This window comes from Elgaria multicarinata, chromosome 17 (assembly GCF_023053635.1).
Source record: "Elgaria multicarinata webbii isolate HBS135686 ecotype San Diego chromosome 17, rElgMul1.1.pri, whole genome shotgun sequence".
Lineage (NCBI taxonomy): Eukaryota > Metazoa > Chordata > Lepidosauria > Squamata > Anguidae > Elgaria > Elgaria multicarinata.
The window spans coordinates 1,422,123-1,448,025 of NC_086187.1; the positions used below are offsets into that span (position 1 = coordinate 1,422,123).

The 25,903-nt window shown below is 44.9% G+C and overlaps 2 protein-coding genes across 2 annotated transcripts in view; both read right to left on the minus strand.

Moving 5' to 3' along the window:
* The window catches only part of LOC134410239 (BTB/POZ domain-containing protein KCTD5-like), an 89,440-nt gene extending 83,124 nt beyond the window's left edge, over positions 1-6,316 (minus strand). The window contains exon 1 of the mRNA XM_063143410.1: positions 6,017-6,316. Within this exon, the coding sequence (XP_062999480.1) occupies positions 6,017-6,316 (300 nt within the window). The remainder of the gene's footprint in view (positions 1-6,016) is intronic.
* KDM8 (lysine demethylase 8) overlaps positions 1-25,903 on the minus strand; it is a 402,374-nt gene that overhangs the window by 47,591 nt on the left and 328,880 nt on the right. The gene's annotated exons all lie outside the window — the stretch shown is intronic.

The window sequence follows — 25,903 nt, forward strand, 5'->3', positions numbered from 1 at the left end:
CCACATATAGTTTTTCCCCTCAGAGAGCACAGGACAAAGCACAGGCAATTCCAATATAATCAGAAAGGAAAAACAAAACAGAAATAGACAATATGGATGGAAAGGAGTCCCTAGAGATAGTGACCTGCAAAGGGTGTGCAATGTTTGTGTTTCTGCCTGAGCTCAACATGGCGTATACCTGCAACAAGTGCAAGCTGGTGGCACTTTTGGACACTTGAGCAGCGAGTGTCCACCCTCCAAGGAATAAGAGAAGCCGAGGAGTTCTTAGACCGAACGGTGGAACTGCAACAGCAACAAGAAGCACATGAGATTGAAGAGCAACAGCCAGCTGAAGCAGAAGTGGAATATGCTGGGGGGAGGAAAGCCAATGAAGAGGAAACTCTCTGGAAAAGAGTGACAGTTAGGAGCAGAAGAACTAGAAGGCATTCTGCACCGGTGGAACCATTAGAGTTAAGCAACCACTTTCAGCTTCTGGAGGATGAGACTGAAGGACAGTTTGCAGAGGAAGAAGTACAGGAGACACCGTGCAACAGTGAACAAGAGGCAGTAGGTAGGTCAACCAAGAAGAAGAGAAGAGTAGTCGTTGTGGGAGACTCCCAGCCGCGTGGGATTGAAACCCAAGTATGTCATGAAGACCCATGGACTCGCCAGGTGTACTGTCTTCCTGGAGCACAGATTAGAGATGTGACTGAAGAGTTACCGAAGCTCATAAAGCCCACGGACACATACCCCTTTCTTCTCATCCATGTGGGAACAAATGATGTCGCCAAGCAGAGCTACAAAGAAATCATTTCAGACTTTGAAGCTCTGGGAAGGAAACTGAAGAACTTTGGGGCCCAGGTAGTTTTCGCATCCATCCTCCCGGTTCTTGAAAGAGGATTAGAAAGGGAAAGAAAAATACTCCAGATGAACGACTGGCTACAAAGGTGATGCCGACGTGAGAGTTTTACATTCTGGGACCACGGGCTACGCTACTTGGAACATGGACTGCTGGCAAGAGATGGGTTGCACCTCACAAGGGCTGGAAAGAATGTCTTCGGCCACAGCGTGAAGAACTTGATCAGGAGGGCTTTAAACTGAATCTTACGGGGGCGGGAGACGTAAACTTCGAGGCAACAATGGATGAAGGCCAATGCACCACAGTACAGAGAACAGCTCCCCGCAACAATGTAGGAACAAAGCCAGACTATAAAACACATGGTCTTCGATGTCTATATACTAATGCCCAGAGCATGGGAATGACTCCCATGACTGGAATATAGCAATTGAAGGATACAACTTGTTCAAAAAGAACAGAAGAAATAGAAAGGGAGGTGGAGTTGCACTATATGTTAAAAATACCTATCTCTGCACAGAAATACAGGCGGATGAGATTGGGAGCCCCGTCGAGAGCGTCTGGATTAAAATAAATGGGGCAAGGAATAAAAAGAACATGATAATCGGAGTCTACTACCGACCACCCAATCAAAGAGAAGACGAGGACGAAACTTTTGAGAAACAAATTGCCAGTGTTTCAAGGAAGTGTGATGTAGTAGTAATGGGGGACTTCAATTACCCTGATATCTGTTGGGAGACAAATACTGCCAAAAGCGGCCCTTCCAAGAAATTCCTGACATGTGTGGGTGATAACTTTCTCCTACAGAAAGTGGAGGAAGGAACAAGAGGATCAGCAATCCTTGACTTAATATAGACCAACAGGGATGACTTAGTGGATAAAGTGGCAGTTATGGGAACTCTGGGGGAAAGTGAACACGTCATACTTGAATTCTTGATTATAAAGGAGACAAAAGCTGAGTGTAGCCATACACGTACTCTGGATTTTAGGAAAGCTGATTTTAATAAACTCAGAACTATGATAAGTAAGGTCCCATGGCAAGTGAGCCTAATGAGAAAAGGAGTGCAGGAGGGGTGGGAGTATTTCAAAAAGGAAATTTTAAAGGCACAATTACAAACAATTCCAACAAGGAGAAAAGATAGAAGACAACAGAGGAAACCAATATGGCTCTACGAAAAGCTTAGGGAGGTCCTGAAAACAAAAATGATACATATAGGAAGTGGAAGGAAGGCCAGGCTACAAAGGAAGAGTACAGACAGGTGGCGCAGAAGTGCCGAAATGGCGTCAGGAATGCTAAAGCTGAGAATGAGCTGAAGTTAGCGAGGGATGCTAAAAGCAATAAAAAGGCTTTCTTCAGATATGTGAGTAGTAAAAGACAGAGGAAAGAAATGGTGGTTCAACTGCTTAATGAGGATGGCAAATTGATAACAGATGTCAAAGAAAAGGCTGAAGAGCTCAATTCCTACTTTGGCTAAGTCTTCTCCCAAAATGACCCGCCTGGAAAAAGTGAAGCAGAAGTTGAGGGGGCAGGATTGCAGTTTGAGATTGATAAACAAATGGTCAAGGAACACCTAATTTCCTTGAATGAGTTCAAATCTCCAGCCCTGATAAACTGCATCCTAGAGTAATGAAGGAGCCAGCAGAAGAGCTTTCAGAACCGCTGCCTACTATCTTTGCAAAATCATGGAAGACGGGTGAAGTCCCAGACGACTGGAGGAGGGCTAACGTTGTCCCTATCTTCAAAAAAGGCAAAGAAGAAGAACCTGGGAACTACAGACCAGTCAGTCTGACATCCATCCCTGGGAAAATTCTGGAGCAGGTGATGAAGAAGTCAATCTGTAAGCACCTTGAAAACAATGCAGTGATTTCTAGACACCAACATGGATTTGTCAGGAACAAATCCTGTTAGACTAATTTGATCTCATTTTTTGATCAGGTAACCTCCCTTATCATAGAATCATAGAATAGCGGAGTTGGAAGGGGCCTACAAGGCCATCGAGTCCAACTACCTGCTCAATGCAGGAATCCACCCTAAAGCATCCCTGACAGATGCTTGTCCAGCTGCCTCTTGAATGCCTCTAGTGTGGGAGAGCCCACAACCTCCCTAGGTAACTGATTCCATTGTTGTACTGCTCTAACAGAGAAAGTTTTTCCTGATGTCCAGCTGGAATCTGGCTTTCTTTAACTGTAGCCCGTTATTCTGTGTCCTGCACTCTGGGACGATCGAGAAGAGATCCTGGCCCTCCTCTGTGTGACAACCTTTTAAGTATTTGAAGAGTGCTATCTTCTCTTCTCCAGGCTAAACATGCCCAGTTCTTTCAGTCTCTCTTCATAGGGCTTTGTTTCCAGACAAAGCCCTATGAATCATCCTGGTTGCCCTCCTCTGAACACGCTCCAGCTTGTCTGCGTCCTTCTTGAATTGCGGTGCCCAGAACTGGACGCAATACTCTAGATGAGGCCTAACCAGGGGCGAATAGAGAGGAACCAGTACCTCACGTGATTTGGAAGCTATACTTCTATTAATGCAGCCCAAAATAGCATTTGCCTTTCTTGCAGCCATATCGCACTGTTGGCTCATATTCAGCTTGTGATCTACAACAATTCACCAATACACCTTATTGGCCAGTGACGAAGACCCTCTGTCGAAACGCGTTTGGCCTCTTTCTAGGTGGTTTTAGCTACACATTGGTCTGTGCAATATGTTATTGCACTTTTAATGCAATATCGTTGTTAATTTTTATTTTATATTTTTGTATATTAAACATTATGGTTTCATTGTATATATATCCTTATCTTTTTGTTGAGCATTTTATTCTTGTTTGTTAAGGATTTCACCTTTCCTTGCATTTGACACAACACCCCATGATATTGTGATTAACAAACTAATTAAGTGTGGGTTGGATGGCACTACTATTAGGTGGATCCACAGCTGACAGGCAAACCATATTCAAAGAGTGCTCATCAATGGTTCATCAAACTGAAGAGAGGTATTGACAAGGCTAGGTCCTGGGCCTTATACACTTCAACATTTTTATTAATGATTCGAAAGAAGAGGTGGGGGAATGTTTAAAAATTCTGATGACACAAAATTGGGTGGGACAGCTAATAGCTTAAAAGATAGAAACAAAATTCAAAATTCAAAAGATTAGAAAACTGGGCAGAAAACAGAATAAAATTCAGAGATAACTGAAGTTTTTCATTTAGGAGGAAAAAATCAAATGCACCAGGTATAAAATAGCAGATACTTGGCTTTACAATAATACGTGAGAAAAGGATTTTCGAATTGTAGGCAATCACAAGCTGAGTATGCATCAGCACTGTGATGTGGCTGCAAAAAAGGCAAATACAATTTTAGGTTTCATCAATATCAGTATAGTTTCAAAATCATGGAAAGTAATAGTTCTACTCTATTCTGCATTGGTCAGAAATCATTTTGATTACTGGATACAGATAAATTGGAATGAGTTCAGACAAGTACAACAAAGATGAACAGAGGACTAGAAACTAAGTCCTACAAAGAAAGATTAAAGGAACTGGGTTTGTTTAGCCTTCAGAAGGGCAGGTGTGGGGTGGCTGAGGAGATATGATAGCACTTGTAAAACAACTAAAGTCTTGTCATACCAAAGAAGGGCTTAAGTATATGGAATAATGAGCTTAAATTACAAGAAGGCAGATTTTGGATGAACATCAGGAAAAACTTCCTCAGCAGTCAGACAATAAAACAACTGCCTAGAGAGGTGGTGGGCACTCTGTCACAGGAGGTTTCAAGCAGAGAATGGACAGCTACTTGTCAGGGATGCTTTAAACGGGATTCCTGAAGTGAGTAGAGGGTTGGACTCAATGGCTTAAATGACCCCTACCAACTCTATGATTCTAAGCAACCCATACGCAATTGGTAACTTTCATTTAATGGAATTCCTGTATCAAACTCCATTGTGGCAGTACTATTCTAGAGAAAGTGGATTTCACCTTTGCTACCTGAAGAGCACAACATGAGAAAGAAGCTGCAGTTCTTGCGAGTACCCAAATAAACAGAACAGCCAAAGAGCTTGCCGTGTTAGGACACACAACACAAAATGTGGGTTGTATTGTCTGGAAGGACAGACATGCTGTAGAAGCCAACTGATCTACTGCACATTTATCCATCACATTCATTGGTTGTGTGAGCCAGGAAAGGCTGAAATACTGTACTTGTGGGAATCAAGAGCACCAAAACACCCTGATCTTTGCTCTCCAGCCAGTCAGGTACCTGTTCTGGCTTTCCTGCACTTCCACGTCTTAATTTATCATGCAAAGAACAGTGGGAAGATGGAAGTATAGATGCTGGGATGAAGCAGCCACAGTAACAAACATGAACCACTGCATTTCTGCCTGCCTTACTCGCTCATCCAACCTACATGGTGGCAACCCACCCTTACATGCAGTGGTTCATGTTTGCGTGGAAGAACTATGAGCTTAGGATGGATCTGAAAACAAATTCTTGGCAAGACAAATGCTCAAAGCCACCCAATTCCTTAAATCTACACTTTGCCTATAACAATGTGAATGACAAAATAAAGCAGTTATTTTGCAAGTACTGCCCTGACAACCAGTCAAGGCTCAGGCTGTGTTGGAACTCTGGGTGAGAGTGTGCAAGTGGTAGTAGCACAGCTGAAGGTTTATTTATTTATTTATTTATTTATTACATTTTTATACCGCCCAATAGCCGAAGCTCTCTGGGCGGTTCACAAAAATTAAGGTTATGCCTGTGTTACCACCAAACCTGGCAGCAGTACACGACATGAGGAGAGGAGGCAGCAACAGCAGCTGTGTTGAATGCGCGGTGGGCTGGTCCAATGGGGTGCTTGCCTTAGTTCTGCTCCCACCAGATACTCTGTGTTGCATGTTTCCTTGGAAGTAAGTCCCACTGTATTCAATAGAGCTTATTCCATTTTAAGTGTTCAAATTTTATGCAGCTTCTCTTGGTGCAGGAGGGCCAACCTGCTCCTCCCCAGGAGCGCCGGAGCTGGTGGGAGGCGAGTACCTGCCTTGCTTCAGTGCCTTCTCAGGATGCCCCCCTTGCCCAGAGTCAAGGGCCGCCCCCCGCCCCTCCCCCCGGAAATGCGGCGCGGATACTCGAGAGAGGCGGCGGCGAAGGCGGAGAGAGCGAGGGGCGGGTGACGGGCGGCGCTGCTCGCCTACCTTGTCGGAGTCGAGGTCCGGGTCGGCTTGGCAGAGGCGGAAAAGGAAGCTTTTGGGGTCCCTGCAGAGCGTCTGCCGGGTGGTGAGGAAGCAGGTGCCGCCCACGTTGAGCCGGACCCATTTCCCGGGGACGCCGCCCGGGGCCGGACGGGCTAGCACTGTCCCCACGCACCACGACGAAGACGAGCTGGAGTTGCTGCTGCTGCTGCTGCAGCGGCGGCAAGTGGCGGCGAGAGGCCCGCTTAGCCCGGCCCCGACCGGCGGTACCACCGGCAGCTCACTGGAGCTCTCTGCCGCCATCCTGGCTACGCGCCGGAAGGTCCGTCACGAAATGCGTCCCCCGGCCCCCAATGCTTGGTGCTAGGGCGCATGCGCAGCGTCCATACCTTCCCAGAGCGACGAAAATAGACTAGCCTCACGCGCCTCTTGCTCGCGGGTCACGGCGCAGCCTCCTAGCGCCGCTCTACACGGCGGCATCAGAGACTCACCGGCGTCGGACCCGCACGCGGCGCGCTGGACTTCGGGGCCGTGCGGGATCGGCGGCCGTCGCGCCAGAGTAGGCTCGCGAGGAGGATGCGACCTCCCTTGAACGGCCCCAAGGCCAGGCTCTTCCCGGGCGTCCAAGGGGTGGCTGCAGCGGGCCGGGTCCTGGCTCATGGCAAGCCGGAGGCCCCGAAGCCGTGAAGAACGCGCCGCGTGCCGTGCAGGCACGGGTCATAGGGGCGTGTCTGTAGGTGGCGGCTCGGAGCTTAGCCTGTGGGTGACACGCGTTTCATTCAGACACGCCCTTCTACACGCGTCCTTCAGCCGCCTCAACGAGAACAGAGCGGCCTGGAGCGCCTTGCGGCCGGGCAGAGCCCCCGAGGGAGCGCCGGGTCGTGGCGCGGGGGCCTGAGCAGCGGCCTCGCGTTGGGGGAAGCCCGCAATTTAAATGTGCGTGGGGAAGGGAGACAAGAAGCCCCGCGAGCGGAGGGAGGCTTCGTTCTCCGGGCTCCGGCGCAGCACGAGCGCCGTCATCTGGAGGCCGTTCAGTAGCCACGCGGTTCAAAGGAATTTGCGCCCGAGAGCCGCCGCCGCCCGATCAGCGCAATGTCTGGCGCCACAGGCAACAGCTGTCTGTTCATCCGCAGCGAGTACACAGCGGGCAGCCCCTCCGGCGGGGCAAGGCCGCCGCCGCCAAACTCCGCGAACCAAAGAGAAAGTGACCTGATGACAGCACAAGTCACTGTCAAGCATGTGGCTGATAATAGTCAACGTATATAGGAATGGATAAGGAACTTGGGTAGGACATTCCAAATCCTATAGTAGTGGGCGCTGCTCGCATAAAAAGACATTAATATCAGCAATTTGTGGTAGAAGGTGTTACTTTGCTCACGTTTACTTTAGGCCTATATAAGGGACACCCCACCCACCCCCCAAAATTAGATTTTTATGACCGCCATCTTTCAAAATGGTGGATTCTATCTTAAAAATGGCATAGATAAGCAGTTGAGGTGTCTTTTATAACGTTTTAGTCAAAAATCCAATGGTACTATTTTAAAGTAGATATTTTAATAAATTTGCTTTAAAAAATATTTTTGATTGCACTAATTAAAAAACAATTTTATTAATTTTATTCTTTAAAAACTCTTCACTAATCAAATATTTTAGTCCTCTTCTGCTGTTTAAGATAGCTTAAATTTGTCAAGATATAATAGAATGCTCCAAGGAGGAGGGAGTCTTCTGTCCTGCAAATTTCAAGGAAGGGCTATTCACAATAATATTTATTTGTTTATTTATTTTATTTATTTAGAGTATTTTTATCCCGCACCTCAGCCAAAGGCTCTCGGAGCGGCTTACAATGTATCAATAAAGAAGACAGTCCCTACCCTCAGGCTTACATTCTAAAAAAAAAAAAAAGACATGATACACAAGGAAAAGTGGATGGGGAGGGAAGGGGGAGATAATAATATTGACCACAACTTGTCATCTTCTACATCTGAAACCACATTCCATGGCACTAGCATTTCAATGTACCAGCTACCAACTCCAACTAATGCTCCAACTAATTTGTATTGTTGGACAATACAAAAGGGATCTTTCAAGTATCCCAAAAGATGGGCATGCATTTCCTGATCTAGGGTTTTACAGCCTCATAAAAACTGTTCTTCCTAGTAAAACGCCTCAAATAACCAGTCCTCTTTTGGAAGCATCGGAGAAGTTAATAGCTGTTGAAGGCGAGCTCCTTCTCCGTAAGCCCCTGCTGAAGGAAGTGAGGCAGGTGGCTACTAGGAGGAGGGCTTTCTCTGCTGTGGCACCCCGGTTGTGGAACAAGCTTCCCAGAGAGGTTTGCTTGGTACCTACATTGTTTTCCTCCCGTCGCCAGCTGAAGACCTTTTTATTTTCTCAGTATTTTAACACCTAATTTAACTTAAATTTAAACTTTGCTGTTTTAATCTCAATTTTTGCTGTGTGGTTTTTTCCTGGTTGTGCTTTTTATATTGTATTTTGTATTTGTGTCTTTAAATTGTTGGTTGTTTTTATGCTCTTCATGGTTTTAATTTTTGTGAACCACCCAGAGAGCTTCAGCTATTGGGCAGTATAAAAATGTAATAAATAAATAAATAAATAAATAAATAAAGTGTAACACAACAATGGTTGAGAGAAAATGAATGGCTAAGCCACATCACAAATTTCACATTACCAGAAAGTGGTGTTGTTCCTCTGAATCTATCTTATTATTATTATTATTATTATTATTTATTTATTTATATAGCACCATCAATGTACATGGTGCTGTACAGATTACACAGTAAATAGCAAGACCCTGCCGCATAGGCTTACAATTCGCATTGATTTCAAGGTGTTTACTTGTGGGACAAACAGTAGTTAAAACATTTCAGTGGAGTTCACGCAGAATGGAAGCTCTTTACTGATGTCCTACCCATCCTTAAAGAGCTCTGATCCATCTGACTTAAAGAACTGCATAATTCTCTGCAAAGCAACATACATGTCTCACCTTTTGCAGGCAGACTTCTCTGTTAATAGCTCTGGAGATACATACTGTGCTGTTCCAACAAAGGAGTTCGCCCGTGCATGCCACCAAATCCTCAAGTCAAACTGTTACTCCTGCAGTTCAAAGTCTTCTCCCATTATTTGCTGAGAGCTCTAGCACTGTATCAATGCTTAGACATGGCCTTAACATCACTATGAATATCACTAGACATGTTAATCCCAGTCAAGTCCCTGTGATTACAATGGACTCTACTCTTTGGCTAAATCATTACAGGATTTATATGGAGAACGCAAACTTATCCTTTTTGGGCAATTCCACATTGAGCAGGCCTTCCTCAAACTTACTGGACATTGCTTGGAAGGATCGGGATGGTCCCTTATCACTGCCAACTCGGGGATAATGTCTGAAACATCTGCACTTGCGTGTATGAAAGTAACACACGTAAAAATGAATCAACAACTTTTCTTTACTGGGTGACAGTAATTCTTTTGTTGACATTTGTGTATTCAATCCGCATGGGAGATTACAGTTGCTTCAAAGAAACTCTGAAGAAAAAGATACCATGGTTCTTTGTTTTTTATCATTTCAACTATGCGTGCTGGTTGAGTATTTATATTAAAGATTTAAAAGAACTTCCTGAAAGAGCAGGGACAGTGCATGAAGAATTTTTGAAAGGGAACTTTGTAATCCGAAAGACAAAAAGGCCTTTTTCAGCCATTGCAGTGGATCAAGCACATGAGCAACAAAATGCTTGTATTAAAGATGAAGGAGGAGCTGTTGGGTTGTTTCAAGACACAAAAGCACTCATGTGGTGGGCTTTGACTGATCCAGAGATAACCAGGTTAGTTGATGATGCATTCTGGATGCTAAAATCCATCCATCTCTCCACCATGAACAATACGAATTATACCAAAAGAAATTTCTCAATAAGACAAAAATGCAGGTTGCTTACCTGTAACTGTAGTTCTTCGAATGGTCATCTATGCATTCACACATATGGGCTTTGCGCCTGCGCAGAGACCAGACCGGAACCTTCTATAGCTGAGTGGAACGTTTTTGGCGGGAACCCCTCCCCCACGCTACCGCATATGTCCATGGGGTTCCCGCCCTTACCTCAGTTTACAGGAGTCCGACATTGTGCCCCCATAAACATGAGTGTAAATAAAATAAAGTACGTTCCACATATAACTGTGTTATTTGTAAGTCTCACATCACCAAGTGGGGATGGTGGGTGGGTTGTGTGAATGCATAGATGACCACTCGAAGAACTACAGTTACAGGTAAGCAACCTGCATTTCTTCTTCGTGGTCTCTATGCATCACACATATGGGCGAGTAGCAAGCTGACATACTCTTGGGGGGCGGAGCTTGGCAGCCATGGAGTCGGCGAGTTTTTTCTGATGCTCTAACCGGCTTTGCCGGGAAAAACAATTATCTCCTTTTTAATGGGCATAAATCTCTAACCAAATGATGGAAAAGGACTATCAATTCTCTTCTGAAGCCTAATCCACCATCTCTCCCCGCCTCTCTGTCTGCCAATGACTTTGCCTCTTTCTTCAATGCTAAAATCCAAACTATACGCTCCGAACTAGCCAGCTCTGCTCCGCTTCCAGCTCCTGTGCCTCACCTGTCAGTTCCTCCTGCAACTCTCTCGGCGTTCCCTTCGGTCTCAGCTGATGAACTGTCTAAAATACTGCGCTCGTCGAAGCCTTCCACTTGTTCCCGTGATCCGATTCCCTCTCGCGTCTTTATTAATCTTATCCCCGCTATCCTCCCGTCCTTGCTTCACATCATTAATTCTTCTCTGTCCTCTGGCTCATTTCCTTCTGCTTTTAAACATGCTACAGTCTCTCCCATTCTCAAAAAACCCACTCTTGATCGACTATCCCTGTCTAACTACCGACCTGTCTCTCTCCTGCCCTTTGTCTCAAAGATCCTGGAACGTCTGGTCTACTCTCGTTGTCTTGACTTTCTCTCTAATAACTCTGCTCTGGATCCCTTTCAATCTGGCTTCCGTCCTTTGCATTCCACTGAAACAGCCCTTACCAAGATCACCAATGATCTTCTTACTGCCAAGTCTAAAGGCCATTATTCCATTCTTATTCTCCTCGATCTAACCGCAGCCTTTGACACGGTTGATCACGATCTTCTCTTAGATTCCCTCCATGACCTTGGACTCTGTGGCTCTGTCTATAACTGGTTCGCCTCCTATCTAGAGGGTCGCTCTTTCAGCGTGTCGGCTAACGGCAGCTCGTCCTCCTCTTTTCCCCTTTCAGTTGGGGTTCCGCAAGGCTCGGTGCTTGGCCCGTTGTTGTTCTCTCTATACATGCTGCCCTTGGGTAAGCTTATTCAATCTCACGGCCTCCAATATCACCTGTATGCCAACGATACACAATTATATCTCTCATCTCCGGAACTTTCTCCTGATGTTCACGATCGTATCTCGGCATGTCTTTCAGATATCTCAGCCTGGCTGCTTCATCGTCGTTTGAAACTTAACATGGCAAAGACTGAATTGCTTGTTTTTCCTCCTAAACCCTCTCCTCACCTCTCATTCTCTCTTACTGTCAACGATGTCACGCTTACTCCGGTCAATGAAGCTTGTAGTCTTGGCTTTATATTTGACTCCTCGCTCTCCTTTACTCCTCACATCGAGGCAGTAGCTAAATCCTGTCGTTTCTTCCTGTATAATATTGCCAGGATTCGACCATTTTTGTCTGTCTCTTCTGCCAAGACTCTCGTTCACGCACTGGTTATCTCTCGGTTGGACTACTGCAACCTTCTTCTCTCTGGCCTTCCTTCGTCTCACATCAGTCCGCTGGTCTCTGTCCACCACTCTGCCGCTAAGATCGTCTTCTTGGCCCGCCGCTCTGACCATGTCACTCCACTTCTGAAATCTCTTCATTGGCTTCCAATTCACTCCAGAATCCAATATAAACTTCTCCTGCTGACCTTCAAAGCTCTTCACGGTCTAGCTCCTGCCTATCTCTCCTCTCTCATCTCACACTATCGCCCTGCTCGTGCTCTCCGCTCCTCTGATGCCATGCTTCTCGCCTGCCCTAGGACCTCCACTTCCCTTACTCGGCTTCGTCCTTTTTCTTCTGCTGCCCCTTACGCCTGGAACGCTCTTCCAGAACACCTGAGAACTACAAACTCAATCACTGCTTTTAAAACTCAGCTAAAAACTTTTCTTTTCCCTATAGCCTTCAAATATTGAGTTTGTTCTGACTCTATACTGTTAGCTTCTCCCTACCCGGTGCCTGTTTACACTTCCCTGTGCCTGTTTGCATTCTCCTTCCCTCTTTATTGTTTACTACAACTTATTAGATTGTAAGCCTATGCGGCAGGGTCCTGCTATTTACTGTGTTATCTGTACAGCACCATGTACATTGATGGTGCTATATAAATAAATAATAATAATAATAATAATAATAACTGTTTAACTTGCCGGTGTTGGAAAAAGCTGGAAGAGATAAGGTGAGATTTTATGGAATGTTTCTATAAGCATCTGTGAAAAGTGAAACTAAATGCTGCCGGCTGCTGTGGCGCAGTTGGAGCAGAGAAGGTTTGTTTTTGTTAGATGCTGACTTGATTTATAGCGAATCTCACCTCTTATCTTCTACTACAAAGTGGAAAAGACTGAAATACTGGCTTCATAAAAAGGAAAGCAGTTTGTTGTAGTTGTCGTCGGCTGGTGAGAAGGGGGGTGAGCGGTGGTGGAGAGATAGCAGCGTTCGGTGAGGGGGCGAAGTGTGGCATTTATGGACTGTGTATGGCTTGTTTTGGTCCCCTCTAGTGAATGCTGCTTTGATATTTGATGTATTCCCCCCCCTGAGAAGAAGAAAGAGCGATTAACATACAGAAGACAAGCTAATAAATAAATTGCCAAGAAAGGGAGCTGGACTTGGAGGTTTATGCCCTGACCAGAAGTGTCCTATGTCGAACATTAAAAGGCGAATTAAGAAGGAGTGGAAAAGGTTAAATACACAGAAAAAAAAACCCAAGTAACCATAATCTTCCCCATTTGGATATTCCAGTCTCTGAAGGAGAGCAGGAGGATGAAGATACAGGCCCAGTTTTCTTAGATACAGAACCAAAAAAAGAAAAAAAAACATGGCTGAAGGGGGAAATCCAACTGGCAGTCAGCCACCCTCTTTAGTGGAGATTAAGGCTGCAATTGCAGAGAACAATAAAGTCATTTTTAAAAAAATGGATCAGCAAATGGATATTTTTAGGCAGCAGATGCGTGTGCTTGCGGATAAGACGGCGGAGAATTCAAAAGCCATTAAGAATCTTGAGACAAAAGCTGATTTGAACCAAAAGAAGCAAGAGGCTCTTGAAAAATCAACAAATATTCGATTTAATGATTATGAATTAAGACTGATAGCCTTGGAGGATCAATCTCGTCGATCATCGATTCGAATAAAACAGCTAAAGCAAACACAAGGAGAAGATCTAAGAGAAATCATTCTGAATTGGTTCAAAGAGCTGATGCCTGACCTACAAATAGATGGATCGGATATAGATCGAGTTCACCATGTGGGGGAGCAAAACTACAAAGGGACTAGAGACATTTTGGTGAAATTTGGTAATTATTATAAAAAAGAGCAAGTTATGAAAGAATTGAGATCTATGGCCCAGTTGCAGTATAAAGGCAAAGCAGTGCATATTTATAATGATCTTTCTCAACACACATTAAATTGGAGACGTAGTATTAAACCAATAACTGAAATACTAATGAAGAACAAAATCACATATTCGTGGGGTTATCCTGTTTTTCTAAGATTTACACATGGAGGGGGAGAACACAGAGTAACCTCACTGGATCAAGGTAAAGAGTTGCTGAAGAGGCTGGGTCTGTATGGGGAAGCAAGTGGGACTGGAATGGATGGGGGGGGAATGAGGCTGGGACATCTGGGGTGTAATAGAATTGTTAATCATATTTTGAGATAATTGCAGATAGAAATGTTAAACATAGAAACTTTGCCGGCCAGGCACAGCACTGCCTCCCCCCACTCCCTTTAAAGTAGATGGCTGGAGTACTAGACTCACGGGGATGTGGGGGGGATCAGAGGGGGGGTGGGGAGGGGAGGAAGGTAGGAGGGAAGGGGTTGGGGTAAGGGGGTGGGGGTTTGTTGTATGGAGTTTGTGTTTTTATGTAAGTAAATTTGAGTTGCAGAGCACAAGGGATCGGAAGAGACTTCAAAAGGGTGAATATGGATAAAAAGATAAAAGTATCAACACTCAATGTTAAAGGTTTGGGGGCAGTCGTGAAAAAGAGGAGAATAGAACAAATGTTTAATAAAGAAGGATCGGATATTATAATGGTGCAAGAAACGCACCAAGGCTCCGAGAATTCGAATGATAAAATTAAAGTGGTTAGCTTATTATGAAAAGTCATTAGGGACGTCAAAAAAAAATGGAGTGGCCACTTTGATCTCAAAAAAAAGTGGGTTTATATTAGAAGAAACAAAAAAGGATGATAGTGGCAGATATCATGTTAAAAGGTAAAATTGAAGGAAAGGTATATACGCTAATTAATGTGTATGCCCCAAATGAGAGACATAGAGAGTTTTTTATAAAGTTATTTAAAGAAATAGAAGAATTCAAGGAGGGGTATGTTATATTAGCTGGGGACTTTAATATGGTTATGGATAATAGATGGGACAGGTCAAATCCCACTAATGTTGAAAAGAGGAATAATATAACTATATTGAATAAATTAGTAAAAGAAAATGATTATTCATATTCTTGGCGTTTACTCAATGGGATTAAGCCTGGGTTTTCATATTTTTCCCCAGTTCATCATACATACTCCAGGATAGATTATATATTTGTCTCAAAAGATTTTGCAACGAAGATTTGTAAAATGGAAATGGGGGTAATAAAAGTAACTGATCATGCCTTGTTAAGTTTAGAATTTGCAGTCAAGAAGAACTATAAAGAGGCATATAGATGGAAGTTGAATACAAAAATATTGAAATATAATAAAGTGGTAGAGAAAATTCAGAAGGAATTGTCGGAGTCATGGGAAATTAATGAAAAGGGAGGAACAGCTGGGTCAGTCGTTTGGGACACCATGAAGGCTGTAGTAAGAGGAATTTGTATTAGAGAGACGTGTAGCTTAAAAAGACAACAACGTGCAGACCAGGAAAAGTTAGAGATAGAAATTAGAAATCTGGAGGAAGAATATTGGCGAGGTAAAAATAAATATAAATTAGTAGAGAATTAGTGAGAATAAAGGAGAACTATTATAAAATTTTGTGGAGGTGGTACCTAACCCCGATTAGATTGAATAAGATAAATGATCAGCATTCAGCAAATTGTTGGAGAGGTTGTGGGGAAAAAGGAACGTATTTACATATGTGGTGGCAATGCAAATATATACAAAGATTATGGAAGATGGTGTTTTCAGAAATTGAAGAAATAGTGGGAATGAAAATAGAACAAACACCAAAGATTGCATTGCTGTCACTATTTGAAGATATAAAGTGTGGAAAAGAAAATATACAGCTGATATCGAGTTTGCTGGTTGCAGCACGATTGATGGTAGCTAGGAACTGGAAGATTCAAGGGGAATATTCTATTGAAGAATGGTATAAAGAAGTATGGGATATAGCCATTAATGATAAACTGACATGTAATATTAAGTGGAGAAAAGGCGTAACTAAAATAAATGAGTTTGAAGGAATCTGGAAACAGTTCCTAATATTTGTGTTTACTAAGGGAAGTGGGAAACCGCCAGCGGAAGAAACGATAAGATTTTGGACTCAGGAATAGATCCCGAGGTGGGGGGTGCACTTGTATGTTAAGAATGATTATGTTGTAGTATGATAATGTATAGGTAATACTTATTCAATATATATGTACTCAACATTTATTCAATATGTATGTAGCAGTTGTTTGATGTGTTTTTTTATTATTATTACTATTGTAATGTTGTATGTTTATATAGTGTAGAAAACAAATAAAAATTATTATTTTTTTTAAAAAAGCTGACATACTCTTGGAGGTGGGTTGGTGCATCATCTGAAGATCTCCGAGAGCACTGTCCTTCCAAACGAGCAGTCCTGCCTCGCACGGGTGTCCAAACTAGTGCCTAACAAACGTGGATGGAGTGGACCACGTTGCAGCTCTACAGACTTCTGTCAAAGGAACACCTCTGCCGAAAGCAACAGATGTTGCAACGGCTCTGGTAGAATGAGCTGTCACAGGTTTCACCAGCTCTAGTTTAGAGATAGAGTAGGCAAGTTCAATTGTCTCTACAATCCAGCTTGACAGACGCTGGCATGAAACAGGGAGTCCCTTAGAAGGCTCCCCATAACAAATAAACAATTGCTTTGTTTTTCTAAAATTCTCTGTCCTAGCCTTGTAAAAGGCAAGAGCTCTCCTTACATCAAGTGTATGGAAAGCAGACTCGACAGGTGATGTAGGATTCGGAAAGAAAGCTGGTAGAGTGATATATTGGGACAGATGAAAGGTTGACACTACCTTAGGCAAGAAGGCAGGGTCTGTGCGTAACACAACCTTATCTTTGTGAAAGATAGTGTAAGGAGCATCTATCCTGAGAGCCCTAAGCTCACTTGCACGTCTAGCAGAAGTGATGGCTACTAAAAAGACAGTCTTGAATGTTAGAAACCTAAGGTCAGATAAGGCCATGGGCTCGAAGGGCTTCTTTGTCAATGCCTGTAGCACCACTGACAGGCTCCATGGTGGAATGATACACTTTACTGTTGGTATCGTATTTTTAAGTCCTTTTAGAAATTTCCTCGATGTTGGATGTGTGAAGGTGTAAAACCATCCATGCCTCGATGAAAAGACGTAATAGCCGCTAGGTGAACTCTGATGGAAGTGAGTTTGAGTCCCTGCTGATAAAGGTATTTGAGAATCAATGACAAAGGGCAAGATTCAGGTGCTTGATCATTTCCCAAGGCAAAAGTTTGAAATCTCTGCCACTTTGCCGCGTAAGATTTTCTTGTTGAAGGCTTTAGTGATGCCAACAATATATGGTCTACAGTTAAATCCTTGGTACGAGAGGAGGAATGGATGATATTCTCCATGCCGTCATCTTGAGGGTCGACAGGTTTGCGTGTTGAACCCTGCCCTGGTGTCGAGACAACAGTGTCAGTATCGGCGGGAGTCTGATGTAATTCCCGTCCGACAGTCGAAGGGCGTGGGAGAACCACGTCTGTCGAGGCCACCACGGTGTGATAAGGATGCAGTCTGACCTGTCCAACTGGATTTTGGCCAGCACCTTCGTCAACAGTGGAAACAGAGGAAAGATGTAAAGAAGATTTCCTTTCCAGGTTCTGGTGAAAGCATCTCCTAGCGAGTGCTTTCCTCTTCCTGCTCTGCTGCAGAACCTGGAACAAGCTGCGTTTTCTTCGGTAGCGAAGACATCGACAGCAGGGAGGCTCCAGTACCGAAAGAGAACGTCTCTTACTTCGGTATCGAGCTCCCATTCGTGGTCGACGTGGAAAGCCTGCTGAGGGCGTCCGTGATGATGTTTTCCTTGCCCGCTACATGGATCGCCGTCAGGTGAGTATTTCTCTTTATGCACCAGTTCCAAATCCTGAGTGCCGATCGATTCAGAGGATGAGACCTTGTCCCACCTTGTCTGTTGATGTACGCCACTACCGTGGTGTTGTCCATCGCGATCAGGACGTTTCGGCCCTCGATCATTTGTGAAAAAGTTTTTATTGCATTCTCCACCGCTAGTAGTTCTAGGTGGTTGATATGATGTTCCCTCTGGGAAGGAGGCCAACGGTCTTGAGCTGTAAGGGAGTCGCAGTGTGCTCCCCATCCGATCAACGATGCATCCGTCGTGATCGTTACCGAAGGAGTTTCTTGCTGGAAGGGAACTCCTTCTAGGAGCGTCGACATCGAAAACCACCATTTCAGAGATGCCCTTACTTGTGTCGGGATCGACAGGTAAGTTCGCCGGGCATCGTGTCGAAGATTGAAAGTTCTTAAAAACCAGGCCTGCAATATTCTCATTCTGAGTCTTGCAAACCTGATGACTGCAGTTGTAGCTGCCATCAAGCCTAATAGCCTCTGAATTGTCCATGCCGAGACCTTTCGGCGGCTCTCGGTAGTGATGGCTAAATCTTGAAGGGTGCTTGCTCTGGTCGAGGGCAGGTATGCTCTCCCATCCCGAGACGATAGGGTTACCCCTATGAAGTCCAGCTTCTGCTGTGGGGTCAAGATGGATTTCTCCTCGTTGACCCACAGACCCAACCCAGGTGGATCTGGGATAAAGGTGGATCTGCTTCTTAGAGAAGTCGGGCTGACGTTTGCTTTGGAGCTGTTGTTGCTGCTGCCTCTGCTGACCTTTCGCTGTCGACAATTGTTGCCTGGCTATGGCTGAGGACTCGTTCTGAAAAACTCATGCCAGCTCTTTTTTGTCCTCTGAGAGATGTTCACATAGGGATCCTATTTTCTCCCAGAGGAAGAGCTGGTATCGTGCCATGGTAGCCTCGTAGGCTGATGCCCTGATGCCCAAAGAGGCAGAGGAGTAAATCCTCCTGCCCGTATGGTCCAACTTTCTGCCTTCTCTGTCCACGGGTGCAGAATGTGCCTTCTGTGAGTGGCCTTGAGCCGACTCCACTACGATCGAATTAGGTTTGGGATGTTGGACCAGAAACTGTACATCTTCCTCTTGGACTCGATAGAGGGTCTCTAGCCTTTTCGATGTGGCTTGAGTCATAGCCGGTGTTTTCCAAGATAATTGAGCTGTTTGCTTTAAAGCATGTGGAATAGGGATGGCAAGTCGTTGGTTGGTTGTGGACTGGAAAACGTCGTAGATTGGATCGATGACAGATTCATCCATTTGCTGGATCTCCAGTCCTAATGCCTGAGCCATTCTAAGCATATGGTCAAAAAATCTGACCATATCGTCGGAAGGGGAAGAAGGGTCCTTGTCATGAACCTCATCTTCTGGTGAAGGCATCGATGGAGTAGCCGACAAACCCGACTCAGAATCCGATGGGTAATTATCCTCAGGCAAGGATACTGTAACCACCTGGAGGTCTACATGCTCCGTCGGTACCGTGGTAACCGCGGCAGTTGATGCCGATGGCTGCGTACGGTGTCGAGGCGTCGACACCGTGGATGTTTGGTGGGCAGGCGGTGGAGGCAGCGGTAGATGACACATCCTCGTAGGCGGAGGGTGCGCATAATATTCTTCTTGAGGGTACTGGTGGTCACCCTGGAAGTATCGTTCTGGGCGATATCGATCCCATACATAGTTGCCACATACTGATTGGGGATAAGAGTATTGAAAAGTTCCTTCCCATTGACGCCTTAGAGTATGCCTTGGCGAAGGCGGTAGAGGGATTAGTCCCTGAACTTCTTGCAGCCTGGCAGGCTCTCGGAAAGAGGCCGCTGAAGCCGAATCCTGCAACTCGCCCTCCGATAGACAGGGAGGATGTGTCGGTACCGTAGCCATCGGTACCGACTGGGATCTCGATACCGAGGGAGGCCTCAGTATCGAAGCGGTCGGTATGGCAGGAGGAGTAGAGTGACTCCTAGCCAGTTCCGCCGTGCGGGATGACCCTAACGAGGGTTTTTCCGCGTCTCGCTTCTTCTTTTTTTTCTCCATTTCAGAAGAAGATTTGGGAGTCCGGGCCTTTTTGGAGATTTTCTTGGCCGCGGAACTCGCCAGTGACTGTCCAGGCGTTAGGGGTATCTGAGCCCTATTAGCCGCTCTGGAATGTTCAGGCACCTCAGTGCAACGGTCATCAACGGACTTACTGGCTGCCGTTTTGTGCATCCTCGAAGATTCAGCCAAGACTCAACTTTATGGCCTTCACCTAGGCACAGGACGCACAGGGAGTGCCCGTCAGTTGGAGGGAGCTTAGCTCCACATTTCACACACTTGCGAAATGGGGCCTTAACTGCCATACAGCTAAGTGCCGCGATCGAAATCGCTGAGGAAAATCTAACTACTAAAAAAAAAATTTTTTTTTTTAGATAGAATAGAAGAAAAGACGTTAAGTGAGAAATAAGCGAAAAGAGGAAAGATTTGAAGTAAAAAAGGATTTTAAAGAGAAAACGCTAAGAGGTTTGGTTCTATGGTCTAAGCACAATGGCGGACGACGAAGAACTGAGGTAAGGGCGGGAACCCCATGGACATACGCGGTAGCGTGGGGGAGGGGTTCCCGCCAAAAACGTTCCACTCAGCTATAGAAGGTTCCGGTCTGGTCTCTGCGCAGGCGCAAAGCCCATATGTGTGATGCATAGAGACAACGAAGAATTGTTGACAGATTCTTTTAGATGTGTGTAATCCCTTTGAAGAACCGAGCAGTGATATTTTTCTCTTTTCATACATGTCTTGTTGCAAGCTCTGATAAGCTCTGGTTGCTGACTTGGAGCTAAGCAGAAGCAGGGAAGAGCAGCTGGCCCAGCTCAAGTAGGAGCTATAAAAGTAAGCCAGATTCCCAGGGAGCGAGCGAACAGGGAGCGAGCTAACAGGAAGAGCAAACAGGAGTTTGACAGGGGGAGTGTAGGGGAAGAGGAGACCAAGGACAGGGGAAGAAGAGAAGCCTCAAGGAAACCCAGGAGGCTGCCAATTCAAAGAGGCCGTGTGCTTGCCATGTGCTCCTGAGTGCTGAGTGAGAGGTCGGTGTGGATAGTTGCTGCAGGAGCTGAAGGGGGAGTGGCCTGATTGTCAGTTGGACTCAGCAATCAGTGCCTAATTGCTGTTGATTGTTGTTGGCATTTCAGTGACCTCATTCTGGTTCCTGACTTGGAGCTAAGCAGAAGCAGGGAAGAGCAGCTGGCCCAGCTCAAGTAGGAGCTATAAAAGTAAGCCAGATTCCCAGGGAGCGAGCGAACAGGAGTTTGACAGGGGGAGTTCGGCAGGGGAGGCCAAGGGGGAGGCCTCTTAAAAAATAAAAATAATAATAATAAAAAATAATAAAAAATAAAAAAGAGGTGGGGAAAAAAAAAAAGAAAAACATAAAGAGAAAAAAAACCCACAAAACCACCACCAAACAAAAGCAAAAAAAACCCCAAAAGATTACTTTCCCTTAAGACATCCTCATATAGTTGCGTACCTTCAGAGAGGACACAATAAAGCAAAGGCAATTCTACTATAATCAAAAAGGAAAAAAACCAAAGCAGAAATCGACAATATGGATGGAAAGGAGTCCCTAGAGGTGGTGACCTGCAAAGGGTGTGCAATGTTCGTGTTTCTGCCTGAGCTCAACATGGCGTATACCTGCAACAAGTGCAAGCTGGTGGCACTTTTGGAAGAAAAAGTGAGGGGACTTGAGCAGCGAGTGTCCACCCTCCAAGGAATAAGAGAAGTCGAGGAGTTCTTAGACCGAACGGTGGAACTGCAACAGCAACAAGAAGCACATGAGATTGAAGAACAACAGCCAGCTGAAGCCGAAGTGGAGTATGCTGAGGGGAGGAAAGCCAATGAAGAGGAAACTCCTTGGAAAAGAGTGACAGTTAGGAGAGGAGGAATTAGAGGGCGTTCTGCACCGGTGGGGCCATTGGAGTTAAGCAACCGCTTTCAGCTTCTGGAGAATGAGACTGAAGGACAGTTTGCAGAGGAGGAAGTACAGGAGACACCATGCAACAGTGACCAAGGGACAGAAGGTAGGTCAACCAAGAAGAAGAGAAGAGTAGTCGTTGTGGGAGACTCCCTGCTGCGTGGGATTGAAACCCAAGTATGTCGTGAAGACCCATGGACTCGCCAGGTGTGCTGTCTCCCTGGAGCACAGATTAGAGATGTGACTGAAAGGTTACCGAAGCTCATAAAGACAACGGACACATACCCCTTTCTTCTCATCCATGTGGGAACAAATGATGTCGCCAAGCAGAGCTACGAAGAAATCATTTCAGACTTTGAAGCTCTGGGTAGGAAACTGAAGAACTTTGGGGCCCAGGTAGTTTTCTCATCCATCCTCCCGGTTCTTGGAAGAGGATTAGAAAGGGAAAGAAAAATACTCCGGATGAACGACTGGCTTCAAAGGTGGTGCCGTCGTGAGAGTTTTGGATTCTGGGACCACGGGCTACGCTACTTGGAACATGGACTGCTGGCAAGGGATGGGTTGCACCTCACAAGGGCTGGAAAGAATGACTTCGGCCACAGCATGAAGAACTTCATCAGGAGGGCTTTAAACTGAATCTTACAGGGGTGGGAGACGTAAATTTTGAGGCAACAATGGATGAAGGCCAATGCACCACAGTACAGAGAACAGCTCCAACAGTGTCCCAAAATAGTGTCTGCAACAAGGTAGGAACAAAGCCAGACTATAAAACACATGGTCTTCGATGTCTATATACTAATGCCCAGAGCATGGGAAACAAACAGAATGAACTTGAACTCTTATTACATGAAGGCAAATACGACTTGATAGGTATAACTGAAACTTGGTGGGATGACTCCCATGACTGGAATATAGCAATTGAAGGATATAACTTGTTCAAAAAGAACAGAAGAAATAGAAAGGGAGGTGGAGTTGCACTATATGTTAAAAATACCTATCCCTGCACAGAAATACAGGCGGATGAGATTGGGAGCCCCGTCGAGAGCGTCTGGATTAAAATAAATGGGGCTAGGAATAAAAAGAATATGATAATCGGAGTCTACTACCGACCACCCAATCAAGGAGAAGACGAGGATGAAACTTTTGAGAAACAAATTACCAGTGTTTCAAGGAAGTGTGATGTAGTAGTGATGGGGGACTTCAATTACCCTGATATCTGTTGGGAGACCATTACTGCCAAAAGCGGCCCTTCCAAGAAATTCCTGACATGTATGGGTGATAACTTTCTCCTACAGAAAGTGGTGGAAGGAACTAGAGGATCGGCAATCCTTGACTTGTTATTGACCAATAGGGATGACTTAGTGGATAAAGTGGCAGTTACGGGAACTCTGGGGGAAAGTGACCATGTCATACTTGAATTCTTGATTATGAAGGAGACAAAAGTCGAGCGTAGCCATACACGTACTCTGGATTTTAGGAAAGCTGATTTTAATAAACTCAGAACTATAATAAGTAAGGTCCCGTGGAAAATGAGCCTAATGAGAAAAGGAGTGCAGGATGGGTGGGAGTATCTAAAAAATGAAATTTTAAAGGCACAGTTACAAACAATTCCAACAAGGAGAAAAGATAGAAGACAACAGAGGAAACCAATGTGGCTCCACAAAAAGCTTAGAGATGACCTGAAAACAAAAAGGGATACATATAGGAAGTGGAAGGAAGGCCAGGCTACAAAAGAAGAGTACAGACAAGTGGCGCAGAAGTGCCGAAATGGCGTCAGGAAGGCTAAAGTTGTGAATGAGCTGAGATTAGCGAGGGATGCTAAAAGCAATAAAAAGGCTTTCTTCAGATACGTGAGTAGTAAAAGACAGAGGAAAGAAATGGTGGTTCAACTGCTTAATGAGGATGGCAAATTGATAACAGATGACAAAGAAAAGGCTGAAGTGCTCAATTCCTACTTTGCCTCGGTCTTCTCCCAAAAGCGGGTCTATGACCCCCCTGGAAAAAGTGAAGCAGAAGTTGAGGGGGCAGGATTGCAGTTTGAGATTGATAAACAAATGGTCAAAGAACACCTAATTTCCTTGAATGAGTTCAAATCTCCAGGGCCCGATGAACTGCATCCAAGAGTAATGAAGGAGCTAGCGGAAGAACTCTCAGAACCTTTGTCTATTATCTTTGCAAAATCATGGAAGACGGGTGAGGTGCCGGATGACTGGAGGAGGGCTAACGTTGTCCCTATCTTCAAAAAGGGCAAAAAGGAGGAACCTGGGAACTACAGACCAGTCAGTCTGACAACCATCCCTGGGAAAATTCTGGAGCAGATTATAAAGAAGTCAATCTGTAAACACCTTGAAATCAATGCAGTGATTACTAGAAGCCAACATGGATTTGTCAGGAACAAATCCTGTCAGACTAATTTGATCTCATTTTTTGATAGGATAACCTCCCTTGTGGACTGTGGGAATGCTGTGGACGTCATATATCTTGACTTCAGCAAAGCTTTTGACAAAGTACCACATGACATTCTGATTAACAAACGAGCTAAAAGTGGGCTAGATGGAACAACTATTAGGTGGATCCACAGTTGGCTACGGAATCGGACTCAAAGAGTATTTATCAATGGAACCTTCTCAAACTGGGGAGAGGCAACGAGTGGGGTGCCGCAGGGCTCAGTCCTGGGCCCAGTGCTCTTCAACATTTTTATTAATGATTTGGACGAGGAGGTGCAGGGAACGCTGATCAAATTTGCAGATGACACCAAATTGGGTGGGATAGCTAATACCCTGGAAGACAGAAACAAACTTCAAAGTGATCTTGATAGGCTGGAGTGCTGGGCTGAAAACAACAGAATGAAATTTAATAGGGATAAATGCCAAGTTCTACATTTAGGGAATAGAAACCAAATGCACAGTTACAAGATGGGGGACACTTGGCTCAGCAATACTACAAACGAGAAAGATCTTGGAATTGTTGTAGATCACAAGCTGAATATGAGCCAACAGTGCGATATGGCTGCAAGAAAGGCAAATGCTATTTTGGGCTGCATTAATAGAAGTATAGCTTCCAAATCACGTGAGGTACTGGTTCCTCTCTATTCGGCCCTGGTTAGGCCTCATCTAGAGTATTGCGTCCAGTTCTGGGCTACACAATTCAAGAAGGACGCAGACAAGCTGGAGCGTGTTCAGAAGAGGGCAGCCAGGATGATCAGAGGTCTAGAAACAAAGCCCTATGAAGAGAGACTGAAAGAACTGGGCATGTTTAGCCTGGAGAAGAGAAGATTGAGGGGAGACATGATAGCACTCTTCAAATACTTAAAAGGTTGTCACACAGAGGAGGGCCAGGATCTCTTCTTGTTCCTCCCAGAGTGCAGGACACGGAATAACGGACTCAAGTTAAAGGAAGCCAGATTCCGGCTGGACATCAGGAAAAACTTCCTGACTGTTCGAGCAGTGCGACAATGGAATCAGCTACCTAGGGAGGTTGTGGGCTCTCCCACACTAGAGGCGTTCAAGAGGCAGCTGGACAACCATCTGTCAGGGATGCTTTAGGGTGGATTCCTGCATTGAGCAGGGGGTTGGACTCGATGGCCTTGTAGGCCCCTTCCAACTCTGCTATTCTATGATTCTATGATAAGAGTGGAAGCTCTTCAAAACCTTGAAGAAGATGGAAGAACCCTCTATTGTACATTCATCAAACAACGACTTTCAAAAAACCCAAGTGTGTTTTCCAACCCTCTTAAGATGAACATCAGGAAGTTATTAGCAGATCTAGAGGCAAGATCCCTAGGCATATTAAAGTCGTAAAAGCTCTGAAAAATGACGTCCAACTATTTTCAAAGCTTTTCATTGCTGCCCAATACCGAGTTGGATCTAGACACATTTTTCCGACATGAGAATCAGCCATTTCCCCCTTCTCTTTCTTTGGATGGAGGAATTCGGTCAAGTGTAAAATCAGACCTAGCTTCCATTCTTGAAAACATAGCAGATGGAAGTGATGATTTCACAGGTCAATGCGATGCGATTGTGTTTGATGGTGCAACTCTTATCAACATGCTCTGTCTAAGAACATCAAAAACATTTGGAGAATACTGCACTTGTGAGTTTCAACAGTACACTGCAAAATTGACAACTGGGCTGTAAAAAGGGCTGATTTTGTCTGGGACACTTACTCTCGAGATAGCATCAAGAAGCCTACACAGGAGAAAAGAGGACTTAAGAGTTCGCCAACATGTGACTGAAGGAAGGCTTGTTCCAAAAAACTGGGCTAGCTTCCTTAGAAATTATAAAAACAAAAGAACTTTTTGGTTTGTTAGCTAGAGTAATAATAATATTAACAACAACAACAACCCGCCTTTCCCTCTGGATTGAGGCAGGGTACAACACAAATGCAAATGCCA